The following is a 12,158-nucleotide window of genomic DNA, read 5'->3' on the forward strand; positions in this document are numbered from 1 at the left end:
CCTCCTGTGTTGTTGTTCCTTTGTCTTGTTTCCCGACCCCTGTGTTTTTTCCTTTGCATTTGTGCATTAAGGATCACTTTATATGATCACTTTATATTTTTTGTGTTGCTACACACGTGTATGGCATGGTTCCACTATTATAGTCTTGTGTTTCTATCATTAAATTTGGGATTTGGCATATTTTCATCTCTGTATTCATTGGCATCAGCGAGTGCTGGGAACCACATTATCTTTGATTTTGTTTGGAGGTATTAGGGGCTTCCCTGTTCCCTTGAGTACCATGCAGGCTATTATAATTTGCTTGCATTTTCTGAGTGCTATCTATCTCTTGATTTTGTTGAACTTTAGATAGAGAGTTTCAAAGTCACCCTGGTTTCTTGTTATTACAAAAAAAGGATGTTTAGTAAAGCATATGCAGGATATCACAGATTTTCAATACGACTCAATGGCAGCGCAGGTGCAGAATATGCACTAAATACACTAAAGTGACATATGTGCATTCCACCATCAAGGCCAGAGGGGACAATAAAGCCTGTTACATCTGTATCACTCTACAAAGTACACATCCCACGTTACACACAAATACACCACCAGACACCCACTTACCTTATTAAAAGGCCAGGTATATTTTTCGGGTTCAATCTGCAAAACACATCAAAGGGGAGCATGAAATATAATAATTTTCTCCCAGCACAACAAAGTATAACCACTGTGCAAATATATAAAGGTATAAAGAATATGTTTACTGTGTGCACCTGTAATACAAGTCAGGTCCTTCAGTAGACCCAGGTGGCTTGCATTAATTCCAGGTTTAATTTCAATTTGCAAGACAAAAGTATTAAAAAAATATATTTTTTTAAATTCTGTGTGAAAGTGGATTCCTGTTATCAGGTTATGGATACACTATTTTACAACTGTTGCTGAATAACTATATGCTAATACCATAGATCAGAAGCAGTGTAATGTTTAAATAAACTTGTACATCTATAACCCATCATATTCACTCTATTAGCCATTAACAAAAGGTTAGCAATCTCCTACACCAGAGGCATGTAACACTTTTATACTTGTGGAGGAATCATTACAATCTTCAGAACATGACGCAATTAACTCCCAAGAAATAGTAGAACATTGTGACTAAGTGATAACTGCATGACAAACTACGGAAACTGTACTCCATTCACTCACATGGACCCAGTCAAAACATCTGGACACCAATTCCAATAGAATCTATATGCCCCTTGCTAAAAGGATGTCACATGCACATGGTTCCATAGAAGGATTGTCAAAGAAAAGCAGATACAGGCCCAAAGGTTTCAATATCATAGAAAGTGAAGATAAGAATTTCCTTTTAACATACTAAAAGGTCATAAGTTTAGAAGCAGTATTATACAAATCATGTGCTTGGGGAGCCAAACTATTTTTTGAAATCCACAAATAAAAGGTGCAGACATTTTGTTACATCCAGTCACATTATACGTGGTTGATTGAACAGGTTATGTAAGGATTTTTTTTTCTTGTCGGTCTAGACTAGTGGTTTCTAACTTTTTGTTTGGTTAAGGAACCTTATATAATTATATTGTGATCGGAACCCCAACCCGCTCTAATAGCGTGTCTGAGATCAGATGCATTGTAAGGAGCCCCAACCCGCTCTAATAGCGCGTCTGAGATCAGATGCATTGTAAGGAGCCCCAACCCGCTCTAATAGCGCGTCTGAGATCAGATGCATTGTAAGCAACCTCCAACCCTCTCTAATAGTGCGTCTGAGATCAGATGTATTGTAAAGAACACCAACCAGCTCTAATAGCGTGTTCAATATCAGATGCATTGTAAACTCTTCTGTATTTGGTACAATTTTCAAAATTACCTGAAACTTGCAGAGAAACCTGTTAAAAAACAGGGGTGCAAACTTTTCCCCGTGCAGCCCCCGGCCTGCTCTCCCCCCCTGGCTCGGCTCCGGCGTCAAATGACGCCGCAGGGTCAAGTGACATCACACTGTCAGGGCCATATCAATTGACGCCGGGTTGCCATGGTGACGCGTCACCCGACACCAAGATAAGGAAATTTACAGAGGCCTAGCACGATCCCCCGGCATGGAATTTAAATGCCTTTGAGGAAGCGCAGGGGCCCCTGTAACCGCCGTCACACCCCCCCCCCCCCCCACCGGTCTAGACAATTGGGCACATACTGTAGCTTAACAATTGGAGCTATGGAGCAGAGACAATAAGAGAAGGAAGCACCGCCTAGTATATCCTTTAGGGTCCAGGCAATGTGGACTCTTTGGCCACTTCAATACCCGAATCTGCCACGTAAAGCAGCAACCCACGCTGCTCGCCACCTAAACATAACACATCAGGGTATGAGTTTGTGGCCATAATTGTAGTTTTTTGGTTTGAAAACTGTAACTTAGGGATTCTTGCAGGTCGGGGGACTACGGATGAGCTCCGAAGGACCCCGGTTCAGGTAAGCTATAAATCATTTTTGGAAACAAAAAAAACTTTTATCGCGCTTGGACAGTTAATATGACCTATGTCATATATTAACTGTCCAAGCGCCATAAAAGTTTTTTGTTTCCAAAACTTTCTATATCTGGTTTCCTAAGAAACCCAGCAAGACTTTTTAGGCAGCATATGGACTGAAGTCATTTGGTCAATTTCTACTGTATTTTGCATATATGTGTACATATTAATAACGAGCACTTTAATTAATACATTAGTATAACTAGCGCGGGGGGGGGGGGGTGGGAAGAAGAGATTGCTGCTTTAATTAGTCTACTGTTATATCTAAAAAATTCCCCCATGCTCTGCAAGCGACCCCAAGTCTTTGAATGAATCTTAAACTCCATTCCTATCTGTGACGTTGTGCTTTTTGAAAATGTGCCCACTCTCCTGGGATAGTGCATGAAGAAGCTTGATTTAAGAACTTGCAAAGCATTGAGCGAATGCCAATACACCCGCTACTCTCCAGCTACTTGCACACTGCATGTTGTTTCACAACGTATACATTTCCTTATCAACTCACAGCTGTTCCTTTAGGAACATTAATGAATAGGCCAGTGCAGATGGGACCTACTGCTGAATAAAAGGCCTCTAGTTTGGTCATGCACATTTACATTCCTTCTTCGATTCTCTATTACTCTATTAATCTCTTCTGTTGCGAAAATCTTTGGGAGAAAGATCAGTTCCAAATAGAAAAACAGGGTCTTGGGCACGTGGTTAAGATGATAAAACAAGTTGTGTGAAAAGATTAACAAGTAGCAGTTCAGATTTCCGATTGTGGTCTTTATTCATTCACATCACCAATGTTTTCAGCCCTACAACACTATACCCATCAAGCCAAATAGAAAAGAAATGTGATTAAAAAAAAAATAAGAAACAAGACAGCAGCTGCTGAGTCTATGGAGTGTTGCGTGTTTATCTATTGACTTCAACCTACTGTACCTCACAAAGGCTAGCTTGTTGGCACCAAATACTTATACTGCGCCTTTATTCCAATAGCATGCAAAGTTTGCTTTCTATTGAAATACAGAATGAGCCACGGATTTCTCTATACACGATTTCCAAGCTCGGGTGGGGAAACTGGATAGCAACTTTGTCGATAATAAATTCCTCCAGAATCTGAACTTTAAACCTACATGAAAGGTGCAGTTATCATTAGACTTTTATTTAACTTTTTTTTTAAAAACAGATTCCGATGTGAAAGTACCTAATTACAAACGGTCTCTACACTTCCCTAGCTCCCTGATGCAGACATGATTCCCTGTAAACATAACATTTATCAATGAATACAGATCTGTTGCCGATTCCACTTGCTGCAGAGAGGTGAAGGAGCCCAGTTTATCAATGAGAAGTACTGTAAGGAGGGTGTTACAAATGTTATAGTATTTTCTAGAGATCTCGGACACAGTCTCCAAGCCTCATCTGGACATTTCTATTTACTTCTTTATATCAGGGTCCAATGAATTTGAAGCAAAAGGTGACATTTGTGCTTATTTGCATGTCATTTCCCAGAATCCCTTGCTGCAGTGAAAGCACTGCTATGCTAAGAGATAATGGAGAAAAGCAGTAATGCAGACCAGTCTGAGGCTCAAAAGTGATATATTGATTTGCTATTTACTTCTTGAAACCCAGACAAAGCAGAGCAAAAGAAGATACTATACGAGGGATTACTTTACCTCTAATGCTAGGAAGTCTGCCCACACTCTGGCTTGTCTGACTTGTCAAGGAAGTCACAAACTTCCTTGATACCGATGCAACTTTGACACGCAACATTCTGGCCAGCTGTTGGAGTTGAGGGAATACCCACTGCCCATACATTAGTGCAGCCATTACATGAAAGATGTTGCATCTTAAATAAATGGGGAGGTCTTTTAATTAAATCCATTCTGGAATCAAAGTGTACTAATGGCCGTGACGCGCCTAGAAAATGAAATCTGGGTGCTTAATGCCTCTTATCAAAAGCTAACAAGACCAATTAGCATTTTTTTTAAAGTTTGTAAAACACGGTGAACTAAGGAGAGGTTTGATTTCATCTGGTTACTCACTTTTGTCTCATGTTACAGGCTTTATCCCTTACCTTTATAGGCTTTCTGGTATGGACAAGGCTAGTTACATTTGTTTAGGTAAGGCAATTAGGCCCAGATCCTCAAAGCTCCGTTACGGACTTAACTATGCATCAACTTTTAAGTTAACACCTTGTTAAGTGCCAACAGGTATCTTCAAAGCTCACCAACGCAGTGTTAAGTGCGATTTCCAGCCGTAACGGGTCCTTGCATTTCTATAACGGATGCTAGTGCTAATGCTATGAAAAGAGGTCTTCCCTATAACGCCTATCCACAAAGCTCCATGATCATTAATGCAGGGATTTAACGATGCGTCATTTCATAGCTACACATGGCGTTACTTCTCTCCAGACCCTAAAAAAAACTAGGTTTTGCTGGAGAGAAGAGAGTCCTATTTTATTAGAGTCCTAAGTGCTATATACCCCCAGAAACCCTCCTTCAAACACATGGAGACACACAAAAAGGAGCACATGAGAGATAACTGCCAATAGGATATGCAAAGTATATTTGAATGAGTAGTATTAGCATATATCCCAGGTATCCCTCCGTGTGAACCTTTTTATGCACAGGTATCTAAGGTAGGTTTCACGGAATATACTATATATTGTGACAGAAACCAGGGGATGGTAATAAATTCCATATATAGGGCTCCCAGGATACTGAACAGCGTCTATCCTGTTTAGGCTGGAAAGTGCAGCCTTAGAATGCATGCACTCCATTCCACAGTTTGGCAAGTGCTGGAACTGAGGGGTGAGGGATCCAGACCAGAGTTTGTCTGCTGCCTGATTTCTGTCACCTGTTCTGCTAGGTGGAAATCAGGTATGTAAGGCTGATTTCCTGGTTCCTCTCCCCTCTCCCCAAGAGACTGGAGGCAGGAAGGTTGCTGGAAGCAGAGAGGGGAAAAGCCTCTCCCCAAACAGGTTAAATCATTTTGTACCTTTATCAAATTGCAAAGTTCCTTATTTTTGTTTGTTGGAAGCGGATAAGCCGCCCCAATCCCAGTCAGGGTAAACCTCAGTTAAGTTATTGCTCAGGTGAGAAGGCTTTTGTTTTGCTTGTGTTTCTTTTGTATGTAGTGTGGCAGTCTCAGTGCCTGGGACTGAATAAACCAGGCAGTAGCCTGTTTAAAGGAACAGCACGTTACACCTCGTCATTTAACCTACCCTAAAAGACCGTGTTCTAACAGTCCTGGACAGACGGTGGAGCCCCGGAGTAAGCCGTTTGTCACAATATATATATATATATATATATATATATATATATATATATATATATATATATATACTGTATATATATATATATACTGTATATAGCACTTGGGACTATAGTAAAACGGGACTCTCTCTCTCAGGGTCTGGAGTGAGAAAACATCACCATAGGGAAGACAGATGTGAGTCATGTTAAGCTTATATAAGGCCGTGTGCTAACCTAACATGCCGTTAAGCCTATGCTAATGAGATAACCAACGGCCATTGTTTTCACATATGCTTCACTTTGTGGATTGGCGTTATCATCAGGCTTTTGATTACATTATGAGCCTGACATAATGGATCTAGCCCTTAAGGCTGCTACATTTTGTTCAACATGTTTTTACTTCAGTTATCAGGGATTGCACCTTTCCCCAAACAGTGTTAGTGGCGTTTTTTCCATTGTTATCTCCTATCCATGTACTGTACCATTTCCACGTATTTTATTTCCAACAATACATACTTAATGGATCAATATAAACATTTAACTGAACAGAGTAAATTTCACTGCAGAGTGGCTTTGCCAAATACACAAAGGTGAAACTATTAAATAACCGTTCACCAAATTAGGCAGGATATGGAAAATTCCCCAGAAGCTTCTATCAGCTGCTGTAGTAGACCCATCTAATGTCACAACGTTCTGTCATGTGTCACAAAAAGATAAAGAAATAGCACAAGCCCTGGACTACAGGTACTTTGCACAAATCAGTGCCTAGAATGAATGCAATGAACATTGAGGTACATTTTTTAAATAAAAATAAGGGATAAAGCAGGGGTGCGCAAACTTTTTGTCTTGGGTCCCCTTGCCTGCTCTCCCCCAGACTCCGAAACTGAAGCGTCAAATGACGCCGCAGGGTCATGTGACATCACGTGATGCCTTGGCGATGTGCCGCCTAAGCCGACTGAGTCAAGGCAAGTGAAGTTGCAGAGGCCTCGCACAGTCACCCGGCATTTCATTTAAATGCCTTGGGGCAGGACCCCGGGCCTCTGCAACCTCCGCACCCCCCCCCCCCAAAAAAATCTTGCGCCCCCGATTTGCACACCCCCTGGGATAAAGTACCAAAATCTAAATAAAGCAGCGTTGAAGATAGAGAAAAAAGTATAAACACAGCAAATGTCAATACGATCAAAAAAAAAATGACCACATGAACTGTAACATAGCACTTCTAATGAATCACCAAAATCACCAAACTTGATTTAATTTGTTTTCCCATTGAGTACTGTATAAAATATAATGGCGCATTGTTACTTAGAGGTGCCGAACCATAAGACTTGAACGAGCCATAAGTGGTCTTCTAGCCTTGGAATGTTGATTATGTAATAACATTACTTAGTAAATATGAGCTACATGTGTTGCGTGTAGTTTCTTTTTAGCAGCGAGGGAGTCAAATTGAAAAGCATAAGCAAGCGCAAGTAAAAGACTTTACCTTCCATCTGCTTCCCACTGGAACGCACAATTTCTTAATAAATGGCATCGCACAAGAAATGGTTAATTATTGTATTGCGCAATGGTTGTGATTTGGTGGAAACCAATAGGCCCACTGTAAGAGAATTAAAGTGCTGCTGATTCTACAGAGGGGCGTTATACCACTGGCCACAGCTATATTAACATACTACAGCCAGTCCTCGGTTATCCAACGGAATCCGTTCTGGAAGTAGCTTTGGATAGTGAAACCATTGTAAAGTGAATCCCATGTTAATCAGTGGCGGTGAAAAACGGCCCTTGGGGTTGCATTGTAAAGCGTTGGATATGCCATTCGTTGTAAAGTGAAACGTTGGATAATGAGGACTACCTGTATATGAAAATGTGCACTGTATGCAGCAGCAATGCATGCAGTATTTTCAATGTAAAGTGGATTTTGATCCTTTCTTTTGTGAGCAACGCGAACATCCAATTGCACACCCCATATCACCTTTCCATCAGTCTGGTAGAAAGTGTATAATTGGGCAACAGAACTCTGAAAGGAACAAAAGAAGCATATGAAAAAAGAACTCTACTGTAGTTTGATCCCCTAGGTACCAAGCCAATTCGACAACTTCAAATATTCTCTCTATTTTGTATAATATTATGTTTGAAAATAAAGGAATCCACTCACAAACTTAATATAGTTTATATCCATCCAAAATAATATTAATTGATTGAGCCTAAAAGTAAAGTTATTTTGTGTTTTCTCCCGCCCATATGCAGTTCCCATAATGCCATTTTGTTTACATATGTAGGCATGTATATAATGTATAACCCTATTTTACTTATTGTAACCATGTATGTGTAATCATAACTCTATGCCCTGGACATACTTGAAAAGGAGAGGCAACCCAATGTATTACTTCCTGGTAAAACATTTAATAAATAAATGTTACTTATAATTTAAATAAAGTAACGTAAAAAGTTTGCACCTAGAATGCCAACATAAGATAATGAGTGATGACACGGGTAATAATTTGTTATGTTAACTGGCAGGGTTCAATATTTATCACACATTATCGACCCATATCCAGCTGCCTTTAAACTGTATAATTCACAATGGAAAGGAGATCAGGATGCCATGACAGGCAACACACATCCTGGGGTGTCATTTTCCTTATATAACAGACATCGTCAAAAGAAATCTTACAAAATTTACTTTTTTTTCACAGTCTACCTTAGAAACAGGAAGCGCAACTTTGTTGATCAGAGTCAAGTGCTGGTATGCTTCCATGAACATTTCTGCTCATTTGGTTTTAAAACTTGAGTTATGACCAATATGTTAATCAACGTAGACAGAAGGGTACTGTTACAAAAGGTTTGTTTTTCAGAACGTAGACAGAAGGATACCATCAATATGGCTATGCCACTGTGCAAAGTTAGCATAACAGCAGCAAAGCTGTTGTGCGAATTCATAAGCATTCACAGTTGTTAGGTTAGTTTTTTTCAACAGGCGTTCCTAGGCATCCCTAAAGGGTTCCCTGCAATTTTCAGATAATTATAAGAATGTACAATGCAGCTGATCTCAGACGCGCTATTAGAGAGGGTTGGGGTTCCTTACAATGCATCTGATCTCAGATGCGCTATTAGAGAGGTTGGTGTTCCTTACTATGCATCCGATCTCAGAAGCACTATTAGAGAGGATCTACAAAATCAACATCGCAATCCTGCCAAGTGTTCCAGCTCTCTCTGAGTATATTCATCAAGCACCGCAACTTGTTTGCGCACCCGATTCGGCGTCAAGTCCCATGGACGTGAATGAGAGTTGACGCTTGATCAGGTTGGCTAACATATATAGGCGCTTGATGAATTTGCCCCTACAAGTTGAACAGATGGGAACTTACAGATGCAGCGGCCGTTATGAAAACATTTCACGGTTTGTATGACTAGGCATACCCTGGTCATGCTGCATGATTTCATTGAACTTTCCCACGTTAAGACGTGAGTTTACTAGTGTTTTTATAGCGTGCAGAAAATTGCATTTTAGCGTTGTCTGCAATACCGTTGAGAAACTCAAGTGGGCGATCGGGAGTTGTCTTAAAAATCTAATTGCAATTCAACCTGTCTTTTATTGCCATAAAGTTCTTCAAGTGTGTGTGTGTAATTGTAATTTGAAGATTAACGTTACAAGTTCATACTGTATACTGTACATGGGAAATAAGTCCTTTCTGAGGCAAACTGGAACCTTGTTGAAAACGCACACAGTACTGTATGCGTGTCATCACATTTCTGCGCATACGTGTACAGTATGTTTAATTGGAACCTGATTGAAACGCAGGTGCATGTCATCACATTTCTGGGTCTGCATGCCATTTATGTTCCTAATTAAATTACTGTACAGTATGATACAGTGCATTTCTTCAAGGAGTCGTTGGTGTAGTGGTGGAGGTGTTGGTGTACTGTATCTAGACAGTAAAAACCACTTATGTTTTCTAGATTTATATATTTTGTACATACTGTACAGTACTGTATTCTGTACAGTTTATCAATGACACATTTTTATATATTAAAATACTCAAAGAACTTTAGGTGTAGTACTACTGTAAGTGTATAGACAGTAAAAACATGAACACACCAAAAAGTATATTTAAAAAATGAAATTTTTTATTTTTACAGGATAATAAAGGAAAAGGGAATAATACAAAAGTACAATGTCGCCTCTTCAAAATTTACAATTTTGTCTTTTTCTTCTTTGTAATGGCTGCTGCTTCTTGGACATCTGGGTCTGGAGAGAAAGACAATATTCTATATAATCAATCACGCCGTACGTTATTAAAATATGCCTGCATCTTCTATCAAGGTTACAGCATGATCTACTGTACGGCAAGAGGCTCTGATCTATTGTAATTGGCTACTCACAAATTACTTATTCAACCAGTGTGTATTATTGCTGCTGCTACAGTATACAGGTGTCAGACTTTCAATTTAGTATTGCCACAACAATGTTACATTCTATTCGGAAAAATGTGTGTATCCTCAGCTAAAAGGAGCTCTAATCAAATTGTATCCAATAAAATGATGCATGCTAGCAATAAGCATTAGGTTTTGCTAGAGTTTTACATTAGGTTTTGGGGGGAAGGGACTTGGCATGCATGGATTGGAGCACTGTGTCTTACCTGGCAGTATTGCTGGGAGTATTTCCTGCACCAAGGGGGTGGGGGAGGGAATTTCCTGCATGTCGTCTTCGCCCAGCTCCAGACATGCACATGCAAAACAGAAAAAAAATTATTATACCATGACGCGAGTACAGTCCATTATTATACTGTACTGTATCTTCTGCTTTTTGTGTCTTACTTGGCAGTATTGCTGGGAGCATTCCCTGCACCAAAGGGGGGGGGGGGTGAGGGGTGAATTTCCTGCAAGTTGTCTTTGCCCAGCTCCAGTCATGCACATGCAAAACAGAAATAGAAAAAAATATATTCTACCATGATGATAAAATAGAAAAATAAATATTAAACAATTAAACAATTTAAAACATTCAACTATCTTCTTACAGTATTTAGATTAAAAACATTGGCGGCGCATCGTTATTTTTAATCGTCAAACAAGTCGATGGAGCTCCAGGGAAGAGCCCTTGTATGCCTCAAAAGGCTATTGGTGCTGTCTCACGGTTCTTACAACATGACTGGTAACATTAAAATTGCGCTTCACTTCTTCCATAATTGTGTTCCTTAAATGTGCAGGAAGATCCTTCTTGTCTTTATTGCCGTAATAATTGACATTATGGGCCCACTCGATGTACACCTCAAAACTGACGTGGTGTTTTAAAGATGAAATGGGCATATTTCTGAGGTAGACCACCACATCTGATCTTGTATTTCTCCCGGACGCTATGGGTTAGTTCTCTCAACATGATGTCTGGGAGCTGTACAATCCTGGGTGCTGGAGCGGGTGTGCTTCTGGCAGCGGGTGGGGGTAGATGGTCTGGGAGGATGCTTTCCTCCAGTCGTGACATGACCGGGTTGTCATCTCCTCCACCAGAAGGATATACATGTCCTGTGGTGTGCTTGGTGTTGGAAGCATGAAGGTTAAATCCAGGGATTGAGAGGGTGCACGGGGAGGGGGGGGGGGGTATGCGGTACCTCCATGGGAGAATAAAGCGCCTCCAGGCAACCCTTCTCCTCCCCTGCGATAATCCTCTCAATCTTATCCTGACGAACACCCATGTCACCCATGGTCTCCAAAAGAAGATCAATCTTGGCCTCCATTCAGTCCCTGTGTTGCTCTGAGTTGTTAGTGATTTCGAAAACATTCAGCATGCGGGCGATCAAGCTGGATCTGGTGCAAGGAGTGTTTGTGTCACCCGGACGAACCTCTACATGGCTGGGTGCTGGAGCAGGTGAGCTGGGGGTACCCGGCGAACATCTGTGTGGCTGGGTGCTGGCAAAGGTGAGCTGGGGGTTTCTGGATGAGCATCGGCATGGATGGGTGCTGGACCAGGTGAGCTGGGGGTTTCCGGACGAGCATCGGCTTGGATGGGTGCTGGAGCAGGTGAGCTGGGGGTTTCCGGACGAGCATCGGCGTGGATGGGTGCTGGAGCAGGTGAGCTGGGGGTTTCCGGACGAGCATCAGTGTGGATGGGCAATGGTAGTGCAAAGTCCCGGACGTCCAATTTGGCTTCGGTGGTTGCGGGGGTGGGGGGAGGGGCACTTCTGGGGCCCGTCGAAACAGGTTTTGTGAAATTGACTTTGGCCATTGTCTTCCTCACATAATGACCAGGATTCTTTGCCTTGGGAGCCTTCGGAACGTTTTCTTTATTCTCCTTTAGCTTTGGCTTTTGGTTTGAAACAGCTTCCGCCTTGCGCTTTCACGTGATCGGCACAACAGAAGAAAGCCGGTTCCCGCGTCCGTAGAATGCACTAATCCAGGTGATTTTTTTTTTGTT

General features: G+C 41.2%; 1 protein-coding gene across 5 annotated transcripts in view; it reads right to left on the reverse strand.

Annotated features, from left to right (window-relative positions):
* ARHGAP26 (Rho GTPase activating protein 26) overlaps window positions 1-12,158 on the reverse strand; it is a 547,512-nt gene that overhangs the window by 93,219 nt on the left and 442,135 nt on the right. For 4 of the 5 annotated variants that reach the window (XM_075601056.1, XM_075601057.1, XM_075601053.1 and 1 more), the window contains exon 21: window positions 607-642. The exons of the other annotated variant lie outside the window; for it this stretch is intronic. In XM_075601056.1, the coding sequence (XP_075457171.1) occupies window positions 607-642 (36 nt within the window). The remainder of the gene's footprint in view (window positions 1-606; window positions 643-12,158) is intronic. 5 annotated transcript variants of the gene reach the window in all.

Source organism: Ascaphus truei, chromosome 5 (genome assembly GCF_040206685.1).
Source record: "Ascaphus truei isolate aAscTru1 chromosome 5, aAscTru1.hap1, whole genome shotgun sequence".
NCBI classification, from domain to species: Eukaryota; Metazoa; Chordata; class Amphibia; order Anura; family Ascaphidae; genus Ascaphus; species Ascaphus truei.